Raw genomic sequence first — 24,170 nt, 5'->3', positions numbered from 1 at the left:
TCTGGAGCGCTCTCCAGCCCTGCTGCTGCAGGCCTCAAAAGCTCTCTCTGCTTAGCTAAGCCCTTCCAACAGGCGAGTGTGCCAAAGCGTCTGGAGAGACTTCAAGGAAATCGGCCTCCACCTTGGCTGGTTGATGGTTTGTGGAGCGTTTCCTGCCAGAAGGTGATCTGAGGGGCTCCCTAATGAGACCGAGCAGTTCTGATCAGGGTGCGGTGAGCAGTGGCCATTTCTATAGCCAAGCCAGAGCAACTCCTGCTGACCAACAAGCAAGGCTCAGGTTGCTCCCATCTCTCTCCATGTACAGCTTACTCACTTCATCTCTGATGTCTTTAATCTCTCCAAAGACACTTTGGTTACCGGCTCCTAGGAACAACACAGAGGACTTCTGAAATGTGGATCTGGACATGTTAAGATAACCAGAGTATCCACATTTGCGGGTGATGAGAAATGCCAGAGGATAAAATAAAATTTACACTCAGAGAAAGAAAGATCTGCTAATCAAAGACCCGTTGATTCTAAAGCGCTGCAGGACAAAGAGCCATCTCCTTTCCTGGTGAGGTCCCTCTTCCTTAAGACTCCATGGAAAAGTTTGTCTTCTATATTATAGCTATCTGACAGGAAGAGAGAGAAAGACAGACAGACAGAGAAGCAAACCCATGTGCCTCCCACGCTTGCTCTTCTCAATCAATACTTTCATTTCAAATTCCCTCTCCATGCAAGCAGCCACCGGTAGACTTAACCAATCAATTAGGTTGCATGTCTAAGATTCCACAAGCAAAAGCTAGCTACTCTGATACTTCCCAAGTGAAGGTACAAGAGTTCATTTGTTGGGAACTGTCCTCTAGGACAGACAGGTCATTCTGGTTCTAGACTTTAAAGATTTTTTTTTCAAACTTACATGTTGGTGTATGTGGATACAGGTTCCCGTGGCGGCTAGAGGCATCTGCCCCCTGGGAGATGGGGCTTTAGGCAGTTAGGAGTCCCCTGACATGGGTGCTGGGATTTGACCTTTGGTTTCCTGGAAGAGCAGCATGATCTCTTAACTGCTAAGCCGTCTCTCTAGTCATCTAGTCTAGATGGTTTTAAAAACATCCTTTACTCTGGTTGACCAAGATTGCTGAGGCAGAGCAAGGACATCCATGAGGGCTTCAGGTTTTGGGTCAGAGGCAAGAAGATCGTAGTAAAGGCCTGGGATTGTCAGCTTAGCTTTGGCTGCTTTGTTGCTTTTCACCCTTTCGGACTTGTGAACACTTGATTTCATTGACTGAGCAAATACTCGATTGCACAGGGCTGGTTCTCCTCTCATTTCCATTGCAAGGCAGTTCATTGCAATGACATTGAAGTTCAGAGTGTTCAATGATCCAAAGTCAGGTGACCTTCATGGAGAGCTGCAGGGACCAATCCCCGGGGGCCTGAAACCAAGTTGGACATTCACCTAACACCTGCCCAGCCAGATAGTACGCAAGAGGAAGCAGGGGCGGGGGTGGGAGGGAAGCGGACACTGAAAGCCAGGCCCACCACTGAAGGACAGGTGTAGGCAGAGAACCACTTTGCAGGACACTGTCTCTTCTCACTAGTTGCTTGCCTCTGCCCTCCTTAGTATGACTCTGAAGTTCTTTCCCACCCTCATAAACGTGGGCAGGCCTGCATGAGAAGACAAGACATGGTGACCCCTTTAAGGATGAGGTCTCAATGGGCCTTACACACCTCAGTCCCCCTATCCAAGAACTCATCTAAATAACCCAAAAACAGCCAGGAAGAAGTTCTTGAAAGAAGAAGGATCAAACAGAGATAACTAGCCATTCCCCATGACTCTAGACATAGTCATGTGTCTGGGACACCTCAGCAGAAATATCTGGTCAACCTGCAAGCTTGTGGGAAACACACATAGCTGTTATCTAAAGTATTACTTTCCAGGGCTGGGATGACAGGGGAAGCCACAATGTGTCCCATCAAACTCAAGGCTGAGCCATCCAGAGGAAAGTGGCTCCCACGGGTCCTCTGTAACTTCCTATTACCTCGGCTGTGAAGAAGCTCTGGGAGAAGGAAACACACTTCTTTTGGAGGGATTGAGATGAAATGTCTTAAATTTGATGAAGGGATCAAAGGTCTGGCATGGAGCGACATGGGTGAGAATCCTTGTGTTTGGTGTGGGCAAATCACCCCCACCCCCGCTGCCCAGACCTGCTGGTTTGGGTTCTGAACCAGATGAACTAATACGATACAAAGTCATTTCGGTTCCTAACAAAGACTGCGTCTGAGCCCAGTCTGTCTAACACATGAGTGGCAGGATAGAATAGGGACATCTCCAGTGCACGGGAATCCTCAAAGCAGTGCAGGGTCTTCCCTATATGGCCTAGCATGACCTGCGTTCTGCAGGCTGGGCTTTCTTGATGAATAATGCCCCCCTGCACTAAGGATGCGAAGCAGATGTTTGAGTACAGAGCCCAGGCTACCTGGCAGGAGAAAAGGGCAGAAAAATAGATCCAATCGGTAAAGGCTCAAGCCACCACATGCACCATCTCACCAAGCAGCCACCATCGCAATTCTGCGGCAAGGATCCTCTCTGAGGCCACAAGGATGGCCGCAGAGCAAGAACGTATCCAGTTCACAACTTATCTCAGCTTAGGAGAGAAATCACCCCAAGTACACAACCGAGCGGGAAACCCAGTGCGAATGTCACCGAGGGCAGTATGTGCACATTTCCTTCTGCCTTTTTTTTGGGGGGGGGGGGAGAGGACTAGAAACAACTTCTAGAGTGTAAGTGGCATTGTTGAGGATCAAGTGCATTTTGGAGGTGGATGGACATCTTTACAGGAGGCGGGGCTTAAGAAAGGTCATAAACTGTGGGCTGTACCTGTGACATTGTTCAAATGACAGGCATTTACAGAACGCGCATCAATCACAGACTCCACCCTTTACCTGAGATAGTCAACTAAAGTTTGCAAACATCATCAAGGCTGTCTGCTCAAACCCAACATGCGGCAGCCAGAACAGGGCTGATTGAGCCTTCCTGAACCTAGGGGAGGGAGGGGGGCAAAGAACTCCCCTCCCGAAAGACTCATCCTACTGAGAGAAGACATGTATGAAAGTCCTTTATTTATTTATTTCTTAATGTGGAGCCAAAATTGGTTTCCCTGCAAATTTGTTCTTTTACTTACTGTGTGTGCGTGCGCGTGCACCAAAGACCAAACACAGGGTCTTACGGATGCCAGGGAAGCATTCTACCACTGAGATACATTCCCAGCTATCCCTGCAACTTTTTAGTTTTATTTTCTATGGTTAGAGGGAAGAAAATGCTAGCCTAGGGCACAGACTCTCATTTCAGCAGGGAAACTGGTTTTGGTTTATCTGTTTTTTCAATTAGTCCGTGTCCTAAAACATCCTTAGCTCCTAACCACTGTATGAAAAAAAAATGAGTAAACACAATAACAAGAATTCTGTGGGTCTCACCCTGATGAGGGCACCCAGTGCAGAAACACACATATGCTGTGGTACCTAGGTTTTTACAGAGGAGTAATTATCACACTCTTATCTTTCATCTGTCTCTCCCACCGGACAATGAGTTTCATGAGGGCAGGGCTGGTGCCCCCCTCTTCACCTTTGAATATCAGGGACTAGGCTGATGCGCAATTGGACAATGACATGTCCCAGGATATGAAGGGTGGAATCAGGACCTGTGTGGTCACCAAGCTTTGCTCCGTCAGAACTGGTCACCCATTAAAAACAAATAAATCTAGCATAACTTTCTTAGAGCAAAAATCCACTGGTGCCCGCAAAGACACCTTTCCTTAGGGTTAAACCCCATCCTCGAATCCAGCAGCTGGCTGCCTACTTAAGGGCAGTGAGTGACAGCCTGGAGGAGGAGGGGCTTAGCTCAGGCCCTATGTCAGTTTCTTGTCACTAAAGATAGAGTTTCTCCTTCAGGTCACTGGGACTTTATTGATCACACTTAGACAATCTTAGGACCACAAGTGGAGGAAATAAAGGATGGAAACCATGTCTGGATAGCAGCATGTGAACAACATGCAAATCTTTATCTTTCTGGTATGATGACTTAGCTCAGTGGTTAAGAGCACTGGCTGCTCTTCCAGAGGACCCAGGTTCGAATCTCAGCACCCGGAAGGAAGTACACAACCATTTGGAATTCAGCTCCAAGGGATCTGATACCCTCCTTTGGCTTCTGCAAGCACCAAGTAATATGACTAGTACACAGATATACACGCAGAAAAATACCCAAATATAAGACAGTAAAATGATTTTTTTTAAATTAAAATAGAAAAAAAAAAAAAAAGAACGCCAGAGATGAGCTGTCATCACAAGACTCGGGCAGCAGAGGGCAGCAGAGGCTCGGTGTCTTGGGCTACCCGGTAGTCAAGATGGTTGTAGGGTTTGTTTTTGGCTTTGTTTTCCCTTGAAGCCTTGCTTTTCTCAAGCCGAGTTACTACAGGCTGAGGACCTTGCAATCCAGTTTTCATTACAGCTAAATGCTATGATTCTCCCATCACAGCAAAGGCAATGGACTGACTCGGCAGGACACGGAGGGCCCCACTTCACCTGTGTTATCATCCACAAAGCTCAAAGGGCCTCCAGACCACAGAAACAGGCAGAGCCACTGCTGAAGAACCTACCAGGAGCTCCCCAGACACCACGGAGTGAACCGTGTCCTCTGTGTACGACATTCGCAGACAGGCTCACCACCAAGGAGACCATTGAGACCAATGCTTCAGAGACAGTCCTCTCACTGTGGTCCCTCATCTACAGCACCTAGAGAGGCTGGATCCCTCCCACCCCAGCTGTACGTTGATGTTCTAAAGAGGCAGGTACACAGTGAGGGGCGAGCTGCAGCTGGAGATGGCATCTTGTCTGATGAGTTGGTTTCATCCCCAGGAAGTCCATCTTCAGCAGAGAAGGGGTCAAGTGCCTGCATGAGAAACTCATCACGAAGCGCCAATTATGGCGGTACCGGGGCAACACAGCTCAGCTGCCCCTCCTCACTCTGGCACCTTGATTGTGAAGATGGGCCTTGAAAGCCCATGGAAAGGTTGACTAATGTATCTTTAAGTGTAGATGAATATTGCCAAATACATAACTTAGGAGAAAAATAATTTTTTTTAAAAAACTTTTAAGTAAATGGAGAAAACCAAGTGTTGCAGACCAAACTTGGGTAAGCCTGGCTAAGGGAGCACCCAGATGCCCAAATGAATTCCTCTTCTGATGAAGCTTTAAATTACATTGGATCCACGTACATGTGAAGCTGTCTGCCTGACAAGTGGGAGCAAGGGAAGCAGTGGAGGGAGTCATCACCTGCAGACCAGACACACAGCAGATACTCATCTCGCATCCCCAACACGGAGTAACCAAAGAGGTATTCTGTCTTCTTATACGACCCATCTCTCTTCCTTTCCCCCACTCATTCGTCCTGCTTCCCAAAGCCAGGTTCATTGTTTTTTAGAGTGAGGGCATCTAGCAAGATCATAAGCTTGCATGCTGGAGCTGAAGCACATTTGTATTGCTGGAAAGGCAAACCAGGCTATTCAGCCTTCTTGTCTCTGTGGGGAAGGGTTGGGCCAAGCATGGACATTCGTAGCTTCACACACCCAAGGGGCTTCAAGCTCTTCATTAGCCAAGAGCACAGAGAGCTGGCGTGGGCAAGCTGACACCCCCTGGCCCTGCCGGCCTTCTGATAACATACCCACAATCCTTTGTATATCCCAGCCCAAGTAAAGGATCAGAGCCTATCCGCTTGTGTTCTATGAACAAGAAAGCAATGAAAACATTTTAAAATAAAATATAACAACTTGAAGAAGTGCAAGGCAAAACCACAAAAGCCAAGCAAGCTTTGAAGTACTTGGCAATCAGAAAGTCTAGTTATCTAAAGTGCTGGCCCTGAGGATACATTTAAATATAGTTATGACAAAATGTACATGAAATCTTTATGGGTTGCCATTTTTGAGCTCCTGCTGCATGCCAGGCTTGAGCTGGTATGGGAGCAGAGGTCTCACTACCTATCTCCGAATGTATAACAACAAATCATCAAACACTTGCTAAGAGTTACAAGACCATTAGAAGATGGCAGTTCTTACAATGTATAACTAAGAACAAGGGTTTTCCACCTCCATGGCCTTGGGGATTACTGGAGTGTCAACTATAAACAAAGAGACTTGAATTGGAAGGGCAAGGATTATAAAGTCCAGGGTCCATATTTGCATAGTCACTTTGAAAGCTGACAAACTGATCATCTGTGATCACACCTTGAGAAACAAGCTCTCTCACACACAGAATCTAGGTGTGCGTGCGTGTCTGTGTAACACAGGAAGTTAGAAAGGAGACGATGAAGGGGAGGGAGGGGAAAAAGCAAGGGTAATGAGGGTAATGGAGTACAATAAGACAGGTAAGGGGGGGGGCAAAAAGAGGTAGACATGGTAAAGAGAAAAGCAGTGGGATGGTTGAGAAAAATTAGTTCATGCGGTTGAAGCGATAACTCAGCAGTTAAGAGAATTGACTGCTCTTCCAGAGGACCCCAGTTCTATTCCCAGTATCTACACTGTGGCTTACAATCATCTGTAATCCCAGTCCTAGGGGATCCACCTCCCTTCTCCTGGCCTTCTTGGGTACTGCATGCACGTGGTATATAAGTATATATGCAGGAAGAACGCATACACACAAAATAAAAGTCAAATTTTTAGTGGACTGATGTGTGTATGTCACAGTGAAAAGCATTTCTTTTTTGAATTTTAATTAGGAGTACATGGGTGTCTGTGTGGTATGTGTATATGTGAGTGTGGCAGCCTGTGAGGTCCAGAAGGTGTCGGATCCCTTGGAGCTGGAGGCGACTGCCTGGTGAGGGTGCTGGGCACTGAATGTGAGTCCTCTATAAGAGCAGCAGTTCTCTTAACCGCTGAACCCTCTCTCCCGTCCCCACCTGGTTTTAAAGGTATAGGAAACAAAAACTCAGATTAACTATCACACACAAAAGTGTGAGTCAATGGGAGTATCCTCTATTTCCAAGCCTCACAGAAGGGAGTAAACAACTCTGAAAATGCAAACTGAATAACTTGGTCCTATGGGGAAATATTCCATATGATCACAACTCAGGCTATCTACTGTATTTAACAAGAGTCAGTGAAAAATGATGAATTTGAAAAGCAGGGGCAAAGGCTGTGTTTTGGCGGCCGTGCATATATGGGTCCCACAGGCCACAGCTGCCAACCACTGACACCGTGGGAAGTCCAGTCTCTATGTTCAACTCCTTCCTTCCTCTTCCTCCCTCACTCTGGTACTCACACACTGGGTTGAGGAGATGGCTGGGTGGGTAAACAAGCTCGCTGTGCCAGCATGAGGACCTGAGCTCCGTCCACCCAAACCCAGGTAAAGGCAGAGACAGTAGCATGTGTCAGTAATGCCAGCATTCCCACAGGGAGGTGACAGGTAGAGACAGGAGAATTCTTGAAAGCTTGTAGGCCAGCTAGTGAGAATCATGGGACCCCATCTCAGACAAGAAGGGAGGGGAAGGACCTACACTTGAGATTGTCCTCTGACCAGATGCGTGCTATGCACCTGTGCGTGCAGACATGCACACACACACACACACGCGCGCGCGCACACACACACACACACACACACACACACACACACAGCATAAAAGAAAACCAATGGTCTCGTCTAGAGTTTTGAATTTACCAAGGCTACCTGAGATCATGGATACGATCACTGTGTCAGCCACCAGCCTGTACTCACTGGGATCGTGTGGACACTTTGCATGAACTACATCAGCATGGACACTGTTTGGGAGTGGTGAGCCTCCACAGTGACTTTTCATCTATTCAATTGGACCCTGTCCATAATTTGGAATCAAAGGAAGCTATGGTGTGAATGCAAGCCATACAAAGAAACCTCCTGTTAGAACCATAGCCATCACTGTCGCACTGGTGAAAGGGAGCATTTTGGTGTTTCTGGTGCCAGGAAAGTGACATTCACGATGTCAGCTAACTCCAGCCATGAGGAAATGGCAGGTGGAGCCTTTACTGAAATGTCTACAACAAACAAGAGAGATGACTGGGACACAAATTTGGATTGTGCAAGAAAAAAAAAAACCCAACAAGCAAGAATACCATGTGTGTGACTTCCTGGGGACAAAGGTCCATTGGGTGCCACTTCAAATCAACAAGCCGGGTATCTGAGAAGTGGGGAGACTTGCTGGTGGGGAAAGATAAGAAACCCATTGTGCTTTTGCATGTGAATAGGAACTTTGGGTGATCTTCTGAATGTCCCCCTGGAAACCTGATAAAGATGAAAAGCTACTGTGTTACTAAGCAACAGTGCTCATAGTGGAAATGACCTCTGAATAGCCAACTACCTTTGGACTAGAAAGAACTATAGAGAAAGTATGGGCGCTCTTGAGGACGTCATCACTTTGGGCTTCTCTGAGAACTAGGACCACTAATTGGGGTTCATATTGCGGGGGCCCCAGCAGTAACACATACTGAGCTATTTCAAGAGATGTGGTGCCAGTGGCTTTGACACAGTGACTGTTGGCGTCCTGGGCAGGGCTTGCACCTGCACTGCAGAGTGGAGTGGCACCTGCTAGCACCTGCAATGACTGTCTGCAGCCTTCCAAGGACAGTGGCACCCTGGGATGGCCTTTAAAGGTGAACTGGAATAGATACCCTGGTGACGGCAACTCAGAGTCACACTTATGGGAAGCGGCAAGGGCATGAATTCAAGTTTGGTCATCTCTCTTCAAAGTACTTGCCTTGGCTTTAACTTGAGGCCAATACCTTTTCTTCAGACCTTTGTAGTCTGGCCTCAGGGATGAGTGTGGCTTCTTAGCTGGCCTAGCCTTTCTTCTTCCAGGGTCGTGGGAGGACTTTGAGTGTGGTAGCTAAACCCAGCCTGACAGCTTAGCCTGGGCACACAGGGTTCCATCCCCAGACTACCTCCTGGAGCATTCTTTAAATGCAACCGTGGTCCCCTGATCCATACCTGACGCTGGTTGTGAGACACCGCCCCCACCCCTGATGGATGGTAGCCCAAAGATCACAGCAATTCTGCAGCTGCTTCTGGAAATGATGCAGAATTAATTATCCTCGGCTCTCTCTGGCAAGGGTCACGGTTCCAGAATGACCAATGAGGCCTACCCATCACTGTGGCAACTTCAGACGGGTCCACAACCAAACCCAAGTTTACCATGAAAGTGAACTCAGCAGATCTGTTCTCAGATCAACACCCAGACAAATACTAGCTAGTATTTTAGAGCAACTCACTCCTTCTGAAGTCCCATCCTAGCACTAAGGGAAAGCAACCGGGTACCACTCTAGACTCCCCCAGAGCGAACTTGGTTATGTCATTGAGGCCCAGTGGCAGGGCAGTGGAGCATCTCGTTCTTCACACTGCTTCAGTGATGGAGGACCTCACAGGTAGAGGAGAGACCCGAAGGAATTTCTGCCATGGCAGGCCACTGCATTGATAGTCACAACAATGCCAACGAAGAAGGCCAGATTCACCCAATGACTTTATTAGTTCAGCACCTTAAAACAATTTGTCTCATTTCAAAATTCACAGCCCCCAGCAAGTTCACCCGCCCTGCCTCTGGGACTGTGGCAAGTAGCCAACCGCTTTTTGTACGTGTTAGTTACATCCTTTAAAAAGGGGGAATGACACACGAGGAACTAAAAAGAAAATGGCTTTTCCTTATTGAGGTAAAACCCAAAACATTTCTACATGCGTGTGTTGAGTTTCTATGGCTGCACTGTGGAAGTTCTGGAAGGCTGTGTACAGTTTGGTTTAGACTGGAGCCTATAAAGAAATATAAAAGAGAACTTCAAAAACATGCGCTCTTGTGCCATTCTGCAAACAGATGTGATGTTTGTATTCCAAGCACAAATGTGTGGGTTTTTCACTTTTTATGTTGTTTTATTTATGTGTATATTTGTATGTCTGTCTGTACGTGGGTAGGTGCATCTGAGTACAAGGGCCCAGAGGCCAGAAGGGAGCACCAGATGCCCTGGAGCTGGAGTTACAGGTGGTTGTGTACTGCCCAACATGGGTGCTGGGAACTGAACTTGGGTCCTCTGCAAAAGCAGCATGCATTCTCAACTGCTGATCCATGTCCCCAGCCCCTCGGAGCACCGTGTTATAGAGAACGGCATGATGAAACAGGGCAAAGGAGAAGTGGGGCGTGGAGCTCAGGGATATAGCATCTGCCTGGCATGATAAGGCTGTGGGTTGGAGCCCCAACACCACAAAAGTGAGACAAACAGACCAGAAAAATACATAGGCTAAACAAAAGCTCTTGACTTTGTATGAGACAGAACCCCCACTGGGGCAGGATTGCATAGATGTGACTGGTCTATACACCTGGCATAAGACCGTATAGCAATGGTTGAGAAATCTGTTAGCCATAGTCATTAATAAACTCTCAAAGGGAATCGGGCTCCTTAACTCAAGTGCTCCTGGCTTGGGGAGTAGACAGGATGGGACCGAGTTCATGCACAAAACAAGGGCTGCTTGGGCTCCTGCGCCACTTCAGGGACACAGGCCTATGTCTCAAGAGGATGGGTACCATGATCCAGGGTAAGCTCTAGGGTATTTCCACACTATCATAGGGAATGCTTCTGAGAGACCTGGCTTTGTGTTCTGCCCTGCACGTTGGGCAGGTAGGCAGGGCTCATCTTCCACTGAAGACTCAACTAATTTGCTTCCGTTTCTTAAGAGTTTTGCAGGCTTCTATAAGCAAAGGTAGCTTTCCTACCTTCTGCGGAGGTCTTCCATGGGGCCACTCACCTTGCTTTTTCTCCATCCTGAAAGCTCGGTAGCATAGATGGCCACACGCCCTTATATCACAACCCCAGGAGCAAGTCTGCTTCTTCTGTGCCAGCCAAATGCTGACACATTTCCAAAGGTGAAAAATGCCCGTATTCCTAAGGCTCTTCACATCATTTCTGATAGCTCCCTAAGCACGCCACACGAAACTTGCATTTCTCCCAAACCCTTCTGCTGCACAGCACATAATTCTATGAAAATTTAATCTCAAATTTCAAATGGCATCTTGTTTCTTATCAGTAGTCAAGTGTCTCATGGGCCATAGCTAAACAAAGAACTTACTCTGGCTGGCTCGCTGGCTGTGAATATAACAATACTTTTCCTATCGTACGGATGCCACTGATAACGATCTTCTTGCTAAGTATGTGTGTGATTAAACCACAGTTCTTCATCTGGGTTGCAAGTTTGATTTTGACCCCACCCAAACTTGCCCAGAGGAATCAAAAAACCGAGGAAAGACTTGAGGAAAAGACTCACCTTTTTCACGGCTGCTTGGTGGTGGGGGTGGCGAGGTGGCAGGCTTGGATTTGTCGCAGCTGTTAAAGCTCTGACTGCGCCGGTTGTTGGCAGCGGCTGACCCTCCACGTGTTTTGGCCTCGCTGCCTGCAGCGGCCACCCTTGCGGTAGGACCTGGAAGTCTAAAATGCAAAGGCCAAAGAGTAATGCAGTAAGTCTGAGGAATGCAATAGTGCCCCGGAAAGAATTGCAACCATGCAGGAGATAAACAAGAACAACAAACTCAGACGCTGGGCCTGTGGAGACTGCTAGTCAAAGGTAGAACATAGCAAACAGGCTATATCTGACTCCGGGGACGCCCAATGGCAAAATGGGAACACAATTCCCTAGAGTCAAGAGGAAATTCGAAGGAAAATCTTTTAAGTTTGCTGATGGAAAAATATAAAACTCATCTTCTTTATCTATCAAGACAGGCATTCTTACTTTTCGACACGAGGGAACCACGACATTCCTGACTCCCTATCCAGAATAGAGCATCAATAGCTTTTTAACCCGTGGGCACTGTGCTGGAAATAACATCCAGAGGTGTGGGTATTAAGGCAAGGATTCGGTTCCTAACAGTAAGAGAGCAAATGCTACCACTCCACCCCGACGAATCTGTGGTGCAAACCTGAGGCCTGGCTGCCAGTGCTCATCTGGCTACACTTCCCTTCCACACCTGACAACCTGACCCTGTGGCATCGCTTTGAGGCTGAAGCTGAGCTCCTCTCTACTGTCAACATGAGAAGTCATAATTCTATCTGCAAAAAACAGCAGGATCCAGTTAGTCTAAAGACAAACATACACTTTCCCTTTAAATAAAACCCCTTTTTGGGTGGTTCTGAAAGTAAAGTTGCCAGATTTCTTTGTAGTATGTCTTAAAGATGTCAAAGAGCACTCCCTGGAGAGGTGAGGGGAAAGCCTCTGCAAACCCGAATGCTGGTCCAGGGACTTGCTAAGCAGGCTGTTTCCAATAATTAAAGTTGAAAGATGAATACATGATGACATATTTAGTTGTATCCTTCAGTTAAAACCCACTGAGCCGTGTTTAAGAGCAACTGGAACTTCGGTTGACCAGGGTTGGACTCAATGAGAAGCCTGAAGTTTCAACTCATAAAGCTTTCAGCCTCCCCCCCTTCCCCCCCCCCCCCCCCCCCCGTGTGATTCGGTAAGCACCAAAGAAGCCTGGAGTCTGGAAGCATTTTAGATGGAAGGAGAAAACGCTTAAAACTTTCTCTTGTTGGCTCAGCAAGAAAGATGGCTGCAGAGCACACGGCAAACATGAGCCGGTGTGAGAGGACTGTAAAACTGATCCAGTTAAAAAGCTGGCCGCGTCCCCATTCGAAGCCGGGAGAGGCGGAGGGGGCTGCTGCTCCCCTGGCCAGCCAGTGGATCTTGAAGGCCTTACTTCCTATTGTCTTGGGAGAGTTCACCTCAGTGAATTTGCCACCTCTGGCTTAGAGAAATCCATCCCCACAATGACAGAACTGGTACAACTTCCCAGCAGTTCCAACATCTAGGGTGGGGCCGGATGTGTCAGCACAGCTGGCCAAGAGGATCCAGGAACGGGACCTTAGTGTGGCTTAGACCTGCTTCCGATGCGGTGTCCTGCAAATCCTCCATGTTAGGTGACACGGCCTCACATCCATCGGTAGAGCAGGTACACACTGGGGCTCTTGGGTTGGACTGATTTAAGCAGCCATGGACCGCACAAGTCTTTATCCCCACATACAGGGCTGGCTGGATGAGGATGATGAACTTGTTCCGAGATAATGTCACAGCTGAGGTATTCCGTGATGGAGGCTTCAACAGAGGGTTGTGAAGAGCAGGGAAGCACAAGGCAGCAAGGTGGAAAAGACAAATCCTTTCAGGGCTGCTGCAGAGCCTCCACTGCGCTCACCCAAGACCACAGGAGATCTTTAGACAGCACAGAAGGAAGCCATCCAGCACAGTGCAGGTCGGTCATAATCCTGAGTCGTTCCGATTTCCTGGGAGGGAGTGCGGTGTAATGTCCAGAGAGCAGGCATTCCCACCCGCAGGACTCGGAGCCAGCCTCGCACCTGACATTCCTATTCCTCATCTATAACTTTGGGATAATAACTCCCCAATGCATGGCTGTCCATCTGAAATGGGATTTGATACCTAATCCATGGTACCACTGAGTTCCCTTCTCATCCTCCCCGCTTCGCACAGACTCATAAGGACATCACCATAAAGGGAGCACACCGTGGTACAAAACAAGAATCACACAAGGAAGGAAGCAGATGGACTTAAAGGCTTAGAAAAGGGGGACAAAAATCAGTACGAGACCAACACCTGCAAAGAGGCAAGACAGGCTCTGTCAAGCAGGCCTCTTTCTCATTAAAGAACATTCCAGAACAGAAACTATTTTGTCTGTGACGGAGAACTTGCCCTTGGGAGACTTCTGGGCTATTTGTGCCTCCCTCTGTAGTGAAACAGCCCTCATTTGGGACTAAGAACAGTCCTGGGTTCCTTATGGTGGCCACGGCGCCTCGCTCTGAAGTTCACCATCTGAAGCCTCTTTCACCTGCCTGAAGATTTTAGCAATATCCACTCTGGCTGGCGGGTTTTATGTCAACCTGACCCAGGCTAAAGTCATCCGAGAGATAGGAACCTCAACCGAGAAGGTGACTCCATGAGACTGGACACAGGCAACAGTCTATAGGGCATTTTCTTAAACGATATTACTAATGAAGGATGTGAGAGGGCCAGTCCATTTTAGTTGAGGCCATCTCTGGGCTGGTGGTGCTGAGTTCTATAAGAAAGCAGGCTGAGCACGCCATGACAAGTTAAGTCATAAAGCAGAACCCTCCACGGTCAGCTCCTGGCTCCAGGTTCCTGTCCTGACTGCGCTCAGTGATGAAGAGTGAAGTGGAGGCCAAGTCAGATAGACCCCTTCCTCCCTAACGTGCTTTCGGTCATGATGTTTCATCTACAACGGTAGCAACACTAACTAAAACAGCACAACATGTACAAAAACCTTGAATGAATGTGGTGTGAGAAGTAAGAACTCAGCTGCAAGGAAACCAGCGCATCCCTTGGGAGAGGGTGCTGATTTACAGCTGAATTCGCTCAGGATAAATTTCAGTATGAGATTTCAAGTGCGGGATCTCCAAGTCAAAGCAACCATGATGTCCCAAGACAGCCGGGTGATCACAGAGGCCAACCACCAGCTGCAGGAGGCAGGACTAGTCTGAAGAGTCCTCTCCGGATCCGAAGGAGCCGGCTGCCCCCAGCTGACAAGTGTGTGGATGAAAAGTGCAGAGGCCATTCAGAGAAAGGAAGGGATGACTTTCAAAGTCAGAGGGGGTCTAAACGGGAGACCCCAAAGCAAGGGCCAGATATGGGGTGTGGAAGGGGAATGTGAGCAGAGGCCCAGAAGGGAAAGCATGCCACAGGTGGTCAGCGCTTGCAGAAAGCAGAGAGGGCAAGCTTGGCACGGTGGCTCATGCCTGTAATTCTAGGTACTCAGGAAGCTGAGGCAGGAAGAGTCTAAACTCAGGGCTGTATGGATTAGAGTATGTTCAAGGTCAGCCACGGCAAGGCAGTGAGGTCTGAGGAGGCCTAAGGGATGGCTCACGGGAAGAACATCTGCCTTGTTTGCAGTACAACGGACGGCCACCAAAGTAGAGCTAAACATGGTGGCTCCTACCTATAGCCCTGCACTGGTGAGCTGAGGCAGGAAGATTCAACACCAGCCTGAGCTACAAAGTGAGACCCCATCTCAAAGCACACTTAAAAAAAAAGGGGGGGGGTGGCGGACAGAGCTGGAATGGGCTGGTTCTTGAGGGACAGAGAGGAGGAAAGCAGCCAGGAGAAGTGACCAGGCCCAGAGGGAGGATCTTGTGGGTCATACTAGGAAGAGCTACCATGTCATACTACCATGACATATTAGGGCTGATGCACTAATTAAGGAGACCAAGGGCAGAGTTGGAGCTAAAAAAAAGAGTATGTTGAGTTTCCCAGTGACAGACCCATCCCTGGCCTCATGCAGGCTTGTGGCCTCTGGCTAAGCAGTTCATTACTGCTAACATCCATGGGTATCAAGGGAACTTGGGTCAACCCCAGCCCGGAAGCATGTGCTGTCAGTCACATCAGAATCCTGCCTTGCTGAAGAGCTGGGTCTGACCTGTAGGGACAGCTGCAGGTGGTATGGCCGATGCTGCCCACCACTCTGCCCCATGCAAGGCAGTGGGAGGCAGGCGGGCAGATGGGCCCTATGCTGCTCATGGCACCAAGAGTTGCCTGCAGCCCGACAAGAAGAACTTCACTTGGGATGGTCATTTCCTATCCAGCTCCAAACAGACAGAAGGTACAGATGGGTTTTCCCAGACACACATGGTGTTTTAAAAAATAATAATAAGGGAAGTGTGGTGAGAAGGTGGGAGACGGGTCTGTTGTGAGAGCGGTGGTCAATTTCTCCAAAGTGTGCAGAGCCAAGCAGGGGACTGAACTTATTCCTGGCACAGACCCTACAACCGAGCCCCCGTGCCTCCACTCCATGTGCTATACGTGCTGATGGAAGAGGGCAGTTCTTCCCTCCCAACCCCACTTCAAAGGCCGGGAGCAGAGGGGTGCCCCTCCCAGGAAGCATGGCAGCTTGTGAGCACATGCTGGGGGTGGGGAGCCCAGGATCGGAGATGCTTTCCTGCCAGACAAGATGATTAAATGCTAAATCTCTCATTTCCACAGCATCTGCTTTTCAGCAGCTAGGCGAAGGACTGACTATCCCACTAATTTGATTCCACTCCCCAAGACGGCCATGCAGGAATCCGCTCATCCTGGCTGCCTTACCTAGCTCAGCCCAAAGACCAACGTCACCCATGCATCTGCAACTGACTGTGTACCGATGATACTCCAAAACCGTGAGAGCCTTTTACAAAATCCTCAGGACACGGTGAGTGAAGCAAGGTGGACATAGGACCTGTGCCTAGAGATGAAATCATTTACCCAGGTAATGCTAAGAGGTGGCTAAACCTTTGTGTCGCTTCCAGCAGGCAATGCACAGTAAATGCCTGTGATTCTACCGGTGATGTCAGGGAGGGAGGACACAGTAGTCAGCAGAGATGCTTGAGGTTCACATTCAAGGGCGAGCTTCTTGTTCTGCCGAACATCTCTGGTCTCCATCAAGATCCTTGGTCCTGGCAGGAATCCCAGCAGCATTTACACATCAACAAGGGACCTGTCTCCAGAGTTCTGGGCAGGTTAGAAGAGTGGGGGGTGCCTCTCCTGCCAACCAGAGATTTCTGCTGTCCTTACTGGGGCTTAATAAGCCACAGTCCTGATAATGATACTCGGGGTAGCTGGGAAGAGGAGAGTCCAGAAGTACAGCCTCAGCAGAGAAAAAAAATACACTCCAAACTCTCTTGATGAGGGATGTAACCACTCGAAAGGAAGCCAAGCCTTGACTGAGGGAAAAGCTGGGAGCTCTGTTCCTGGCAGACTCAGCCTTTGTAGCTGCACCCTCGTCTTCAGCTCTTCTGCTCTCCCTGCTGACTCCTTCCAGTGTCTGTGCCGCTGAGGGGCAGGCATGTGTTTCCAGTTACACAGCTTCCCGGTCAGCTCCTGTTATCTCTTGGGGCAGAGCCCTGGGCTTTGTGGGAAGACACAGGTTCCTCCAGGCTCTCCTTTCCTTTCACATGTACATGTGTTCCCATGACATGGCGGTTGATTCAGTGGAATGAGCCTGCTGGAAGAGAGGCATCCATCCGCTCCTGCTGCAGTCTCCTCTTCTTCATAGGGGGAAGCTGTCGCCCGGATAACATGCATACACGGTGTACGGAAGCATGGTGTCATGCAGTTTCTCCCTCACTGGGTTGGTTGCTCTCGGGTTGGGTCTTGCTCCACACCAGATCTCCAGAAAAAGAAACTGATTATAGAAGTTTCCTACAGCCTAGCAGAGGGGACAACTGGCAGCTGGTCACAGATCTAAGTACACAGGGATGAAACGAAGGGGTGGCTTTCCTTCACCTTCAGGACACAGTTCCTTGGGAAATAAATATGGCACGGGTCATCCCAGGGCTTCTCGCAGGGGCCACAGGCGCGGTGTGAAGGACAAGGCTGAAGGTTTGACAGAGAAGGGTCAACAACCACACAGAATGTAAGAGGAAAAAAGGGCAGCTTGGCCTAAGGGTTCTGGGGCAAAACAACCTGGGTTCTCTTCCATCTTCCGTGTAGCCTGGGGGCTTGGGATCCTACTTGTCAACTTTCAGTTTCTATGACTGCAAATTGGGCTATTAACATGACCTACCTCGTTACCTCCTGGAGGCTGTAAGGATGAAATAAGTCTGTAGATGTCACAATGTACCTGGTTTTCACACACCCAAGCATGCATCACAGGGTTCAGGAGAGGATGCCTGCAGATTAGTTTGTTTTGTTTTGTTTTGTTTTTCCAAGAAACTAAGGCAACTTCCCCAGGGTGGGCAGGGGAATCCAGAAACAAAGACAGAACATGACAGCCTTCAGTTCTGAATTCACATTTCAGATGGTAGCTCACAACGAAACCTACCCCTCCAGTTAGTAATAGAGCAACAATGACCATAGCCAAAGCACAACACACAGAAAGGAGATGCAGATTAGGGCCGGGATGAAGCAGGGAGCAAATGCCATTCATTGTAAAATCGCTATATAACTACCTAGAAACTCACCTCCTCCTATGAATGGGATCCTGGTAATGAGGTGAAATCAATACAGTGAGAAGCATCCAGATGGAACCAGTCACACACACACACACACACACACACACACACACACACGCTCCACGCTCCTCTTACACACATAAACACATTCCCAACCAAGGGCACTTTTGGAACTCCCCAAGCAGAATCATTAGCCAAAGCATGTTTGGGTTTAGGTAACCGGAGACAAAGAGCAGGAAAGGGAATCCAAAGGGAACTCAGCCAGCGAGGAGGAAACAGGAAGAGTGGGCTGGGAGGAAACCATGCTTTGTAGGACACAGAGGACTGCTAACCTAGAGATCTTTTTCTGACCCAGAGTGAAGCGGATGATTTTGCTTTGAGATGAGTCCTTGGATGATGCACTGCAGGGCAGGAAGGAAAAGATGAGTGAGGAGAGAAGACCCTTTCGACACACCGAGAGGAAGGTACCTGGGCTGGTCCTCTGTTTATGGTTCACTAAACACACTGTGTCCCCTAGGCCTCACTTCAGAGACTTGATACATTTACAATGTGAAGAAATTACAGTCAAGATTATCTAAAACCTAGACTTGCCATCTCAGCTACTCAGGAGGCTGAGGCAGGAGGATGGAGAGTGTCTTTGTTACTTTTTTATTACTCTAAAGAGACACCATGACCAAGACAACTGATAGAGGCTTACTGGGGCTCCCGGTTTCCGAGAGTAAGTCTATAACCATCTAAAATGGTACAAACCACCACAGATGGCATGTTCAAGATCTGCCTGGGCTACAGAGTGAGTTCAAAGGCAAGCCTTGGCAATTCAGTAAGACCTTATTTTAAAATAAAAAGAAAAAAAATAAAGCTGGGGATATGGCCCAGTAACAGAGTACTTGCCCAATACGTGTAAGGCCCTAGGTTTAATCTCTATGACTGTAAAAGAAAAGATTTGTCTCAGGACATTGGTGATGTGCCCCTCCTTCCATACCATAGTAAATATCTTCTCTGCCTTCACTCAACTACACGTTTTCTTTATACTTTGTGTTTCTTTGATTTGATTTTTCTGCCACAGGGTCTCACATTGAAGCCAAGGCTGGTCTTAGAATCACTCTCACTAGAAATTTTGGGTTGGCCTAGAACTTGTGGCAATCCTCCTGTCGCAGCTCTTCTTTTCTGTCTTCACAGCTCCTTACAGCAGTGCAACGCTTGGAGTAGGAAGCATTTATAATGCATAAAGCAACTTTCTAAAGCACTGATGTATTTTTATTTGAAAAGTTTGTTCGCTGGATGTAAAGGCAAAGGCCCCATAAATGTGTGCACACCAAGGCTCTCTCTCCTTCCCCTCCCCCGCCAAGACAGGGTCTCTCTAGGTCATATTTAATCAAGAACAATTTAGAGTTATTTTGTGTTGTTCATCTTTCTTATGTCTCCTTAGATGAAGGTTAGGGTACCAGGGATGGCAAGTGCTCTACCACAGAGCTGTCTCCTAGCCTGAAGCAGTTACCATTATCATTCCGACATCCATTTTTCCTGGGCTATATTCCCAGGAGAACCTGTGGTGAGCAACTGTTCTTGGAAAGTGAGCCTGTGGTGAGAAAAAGGAAACCCAGCAACTTTTGGATGTTTCCTAAATAATGGACTATGGATTGTATTCAAGGCAGACACACATAGAAAGAGTAAGGCTTAGGAAATGTGCTCTTTCCCGAGATTCTATACTGTAGGAAACTTCTTGTTATGAGCTATGGATCAAGCACCCAGTCATGATGCGACTGGGGAGTGATGAGGCACTCCGTGGCTGCTCTGACATCCTCACGCCAATGTCTCAGATGTACTTGAGGAGTATTGGTGAGCTTCCTAGAGAGCTGCGGAATTTGGTGTTTGTTATCACGGGACATGTTGAACCTAGATGTTTTCTTAACGGGCATGTTTGCATCTTGAAGAGTTCTAACAAAACACCAGAGCAGACTGGCATCTAGAGGGCTCCCACCAGCACCTGACACTAATAACCAGGGGTCCAAACGGTTACTCTTTGGGGCTGTGGCTACCAAAGATAGAATGTGGGGCTAGTAACACAGTGGAAGCCAATCGGTGATGTAATTTTTTTCATCCTGAAGTCCATAGCCAGAGCGTTAGTGTGGGATATCCTATGTCTAGAGTTTGGCAAGATTCCTTTGAAAGCACAAATGGAAAGCAGCAATGCACGGCAGATGAGATTACCTACATGCAGAAGTAATCAAGTCTGGTGGTATGGGGAGTGGTGGATGAGGACCTAAGCACTCAAATCCGAATCCATGCCACCACTGTGTAGAAACGGAAAGCAGTGGCATTATGGCGTTTTGCTTTCCTTACAACCTACAAATCTGTCTTTACTGTTTGGACTTTCTCCTCTTTTCCCCTGCTCTGGACAGTGAATCTGTTTGTAGGCCTCTTGGCTCAGCCTCCAACATACACTTCAGGGTCCCTCTCCACCTGCTTCAGACCATCATGTTCCAAGTCACTCACGTCGCCTAGACTGCAAAGTCCTTCATCTTACTCTTGCTCCCTCACAAGCTCATTTACCAAAGAGATTTTTTTTTAAAAAATGTAAATCCAATTAAACCCTGAGACTCCTGGTACCTTAGAACCGAGTCCAAACTCCTCCCTTTCAGCCTGACTTTGGTGCCACGTCACTACGCAACTGTCCCCCATGAGGAAGGGTGCTGCTGCCTTCTCTGCTTGCAAGCAACCTTCCAGCTCCATCTCTCCTCATTCTGCCCTGCCAAGCTTGCTCCCACCACAGAGCCTCCACACGAGCTGCTCCCTCTGCCAGATCTCCGCGGTTGAGGTTTGCACGGCTGGCTTCTTTTCATTCATCTCTCCACTAAGTGCCATGTCCTTGGAGGGGCCTCCCCATCAAGCCAACATGAACTATCAACCCTGAGTCCTATCATCTTCCTGCAGGCACACTGCTTCTCCCATCTTCCTCCCTGGTCATATGCTTGCTGTGCAGCCTCCTCCAACAACATACGGAGAGAAGGCACTGTGGCTGTCACTCATCTCTGACTCCCGAATGACTAACAGTGCCTGGCACATAGAAGGTTTTGCACTAAGCAGATAAAGGAGCGCATACTGGCAGATCCAGGGTCCTGAGCAGACATGCAAAGACAGTGCTAACAGGTCAACTGTGATACTCTCTCCACTTTCCCCACAGAACCTTTCCCTGCTCTGTAGTTCTAGTGAGCATCTCGGGGAATGAGCCTGTGCAGAAAGAAGGCAGTGTGGGAGTGATGTACTCATCAAACAAATTGCCGAGGGCCACCAGAAAGCCTCCAGCCAGGGGACAGTTCCCAGTCAGGCATCCCTCCAGAAAAGAGCACAGTGCCTGGTTACTTAACTGTCTCCCCACTCCTCTCTCATTGCTAGTCTACACGACTCTCCTATTTCACAAATTTCCATAACACCAGTTGGATAATTAGATAATTAATTAGGGGGTCTCATTTACATTAGACCCATAACTCCTGGCTGTAATAACCTGCCAGTTGGGAAACTGCACTTTTCACGGGGAAACACAGCTGTGACTCCAAGGGAGCTAGGGGACAGGCAGCTCTGGGCTTGGTTTGTGGTTAGCAGGTGTTAAAAGGTCCGAGGAGATCAAGAAGCCTCCTGGACTGGTGCTTTGGGGCATACAGTTTTTCAGCACACATTCAATGATATCAAGCAACCAGTCAAATCAGGGCTACTGGCTTTACAACTAAAGACTGGCAGAGTAAAAGAAAACAGTTGTAACTGCAGGACTTTCTCCTAAGTCAAAGGCTTTTCAGTTACTAACCTAACCCACCAGTTTCTTGGTTTTTTGTTTTGTTTTCCTCTGCCACTAAAGCTTGTGGGTGATCTTTTACAGAATGGCTTAGGAATTTGCACGCCTATTCTCACTGAAGCACAGAAGATAACTACTCTAAACTCCACTTTGCTCCCTTGTGTGGCCAGTGTGAATAGCAGGCAAGGGTCCCTCTCTGCAGTGGCCCCTACCCTGCAGGGAACGGGATGGACCTGCTCCCACTGTCTAAGTTCAACAGGATCCAGGCACATTTGTGGTCACTGGTCTCAACAGAATACGGCTTGCTCCCCTTGGTAAGGCAGCTGTCTCTTCTGCTATTGCCACCTGCCACTTTTTCTTAGGCATCGCCTCTACTTCTGTGGCAAAGGAGGGTCATGTGTTAGCATAGAACTTTTGCATCCACTAAGTGAAATGACCTTTAATGACCTTTCACCTGACTCTGAACACTTGGCTTGTATCCATAAGCGTGTGTGTGTGTGTGTGTGTGTGTGTGTGTGTGTGTGTGTGCACGTGTGTGAATGTATTGCAGGCCAGTTTTGATAAGGGTAGGTAATAGCACTGGCTGCTGGCCATTCTGACCTGTAAGAGCACACATCTCCGCCTAGCATAGGGAAGCCTTATTGTATCTATCTGAAGGCCATGCTAGTTCCTCACAAATGAAAACCACTGACCACACAGGCTACCCTACCCAGCCAGGGTGAAGGACACCTGAAGATAAGCAGCACCATCCATCCCCACACGGAGCCCACCTGGACTGCATTTCCGCTTGTGTTTTTGCCTGCGGATGTGAAGCTGGCTGGAGAGGCTGGCACGAGGCTTGGGGAATGGCCAGCCCCTGTTGCTGAGGAATGCCAGCCTGGCACTGGGATGGCGCTCCGGCCACCTGAGTCCCGGCAGGTGGCAGAGGGGATGATGACAGGGGCTGTTTCTGGGGCTGTTGTTGTTGCTGCTGCTGCTTGTATCGGGAGAGGCTGAAGAAGAGGCCTAGAATGGCCTTGAGGTTCCCATTCCTGATCTCTGCAAGACAATAGAGAGAGTTTTGTCACCAGAGGCACAAAAGCGGGAAAGAGCAAACCTTGTCAAATTGACTGCATGGTTGACACTACCATGAAATTTTAAACGTTTTTAGGGAAACCTAATTTTGTAGGCAAGATGCCCTCCCTGTCTGAACTGGAAATGACTTAGCACAATCAATCTGCTTGTTGTTTTTATAAATAAAACTTAAGTTCCCTGATTAATATGTATTGTAGTTTTAGAACAGCTCGGGGAGAATGCCTTTGCACAGACAGTTGAAGGAAAATAAAGCTTCTTCCTGCATTCAATGGGCTTCTTCAGCCCCACCTGAGTTCAACTCCTGGAGGTCCACTAAGAACACTCCTAAACCACAAAGAAATTAGTTTAAGTCTCCCATGGGGTTGCAGTAGATGGACCAGGCAAGTCAGAACTGGCTGGCTGGCAAGGGCCAGAAGGAACTTCTCAGTAAGAGTATCAGTGAAGGAATGAGCGTCCTCCTCAAGACTGAGCCTGTGATCTGGGCAAGGCTCTGGATCCGGACGGCTCTCTGGCGCTAGCAGAGACACTATGATCTAGCTTGATGTGCCAAGTTCACATTCTGAGCCTCCAGCCATACAGAGCATGCCAAGTGGCCATCACTGACGCCAAATCCTCTCTCCTTTACCCAGTCATCTTCCTTTTAAATTCACGGCTCAACTCTTGTCCTTTGAATCTGTAACTCTAATTCAGGTTGAGTATGGGTCAAGAGCATAAGAAACAGTTCCTAGGTGGATTCATGTGAACTACTTCCTATATTAATATAAATTTGAACAGAGTGAGTACTTTAAACTCCAGACAGTACTTTTCAGATATTAAAATTCATTTGCCTAAAGGCATGCATAAAGAGCTGTGGCAAGGAATAAAATATTTATTCCATACAGAAGCATCCATACTTTTATGTCGCATTTTTAACACCAGCTGCCAATGGCCAGAGGCTACATTGACCCCAAGGGAGTGTGGAAGAGAGATATCAAGAGAAGGAAACGCAGAGAGGTGATATTCCCCATGACCTCCTGCTAGCTGGTGAGTGAGAGAGCTAGCCCAAAGCAAGGCCAGGGAGGTTTTGGGGACTTTGTGTGAGAGAGGTGGGAGGCAGCAGCCATGCCTTCATGGGGAGTGCAGGCCTCTGGCTGAGTCCTGGCTGAGAAAACCTGCCCAGGAAGGCACAGGGCTTCCTCTGAGGTCCAGTGCAGAGAAGAATGTGCGAAGGAAAGTAATGTATGCCTTCAGGAGAAGCCCTGTTCCCTGCAAAGAAGGCAGGGCAGTCATCCAGGGCTTTGTGCCTGTTGGGTAACCCCTCCCCAAGTTAGACTGGGACAAAGCCTTTG

General features: G+C 48.3%; 1 protein-coding gene across 15 annotated transcripts in view; it reads right to left on the bottom strand.

Annotated features, from left to right (window-relative positions):
- Positions 1 to 24,170, bottom strand: part of Nav2 (neuron navigator 2) — a 621,718-nt gene that overhangs the window by 169,873 nt on the left and 427,675 nt on the right. For 12 of the 15 annotated variants that reach the window (XR_005974653.1, XM_041656370.1, XM_041656355.1 and 9 more), the window contains exons 5-7: positions 22,539 to 22,806; positions 18,311 to 18,379; positions 11,302 to 11,462 (exon numbers count right to left, since the gene is read on the bottom strand). Coding sequence is in view for 14 of the 15 variants with exons in the window: in XM_041656370.1 (XP_041512304.1) it covers positions 11,302 to 11,462; positions 18,311 to 18,379; positions 22,539 to 22,806 (498 nt within the window). In the remaining variant the exon portion in view is untranslated. The remainder of the gene's footprint in view (positions 1 to 11,301; positions 11,463 to 18,310; positions 18,380 to 22,538; positions 22,807 to 24,170) is intronic. The other 3 variants (XM_041656314.1, XM_041656308.1, XM_041656319.1) reach the window with 1 other exon arrangement.

The sequence above is a fragment of the Microtus oregoni genome, unplaced genomic scaffold (assembly GCF_018167655.1).
Source record: "Microtus oregoni isolate MIOR12 unplaced genomic scaffold, Mior012 000000F_ref0000247, whole genome shotgun sequence".
Classification (NCBI taxonomy): domain Eukaryota; kingdom Metazoa; phylum Chordata; class Mammalia; order Rodentia; family Cricetidae; genus Microtus; species Microtus oregoni.
The sequence above is the reverse complement of the archived record's forward strand: the minus strand, read 5'-3'. Positions and strand labels throughout refer to the sequence as shown.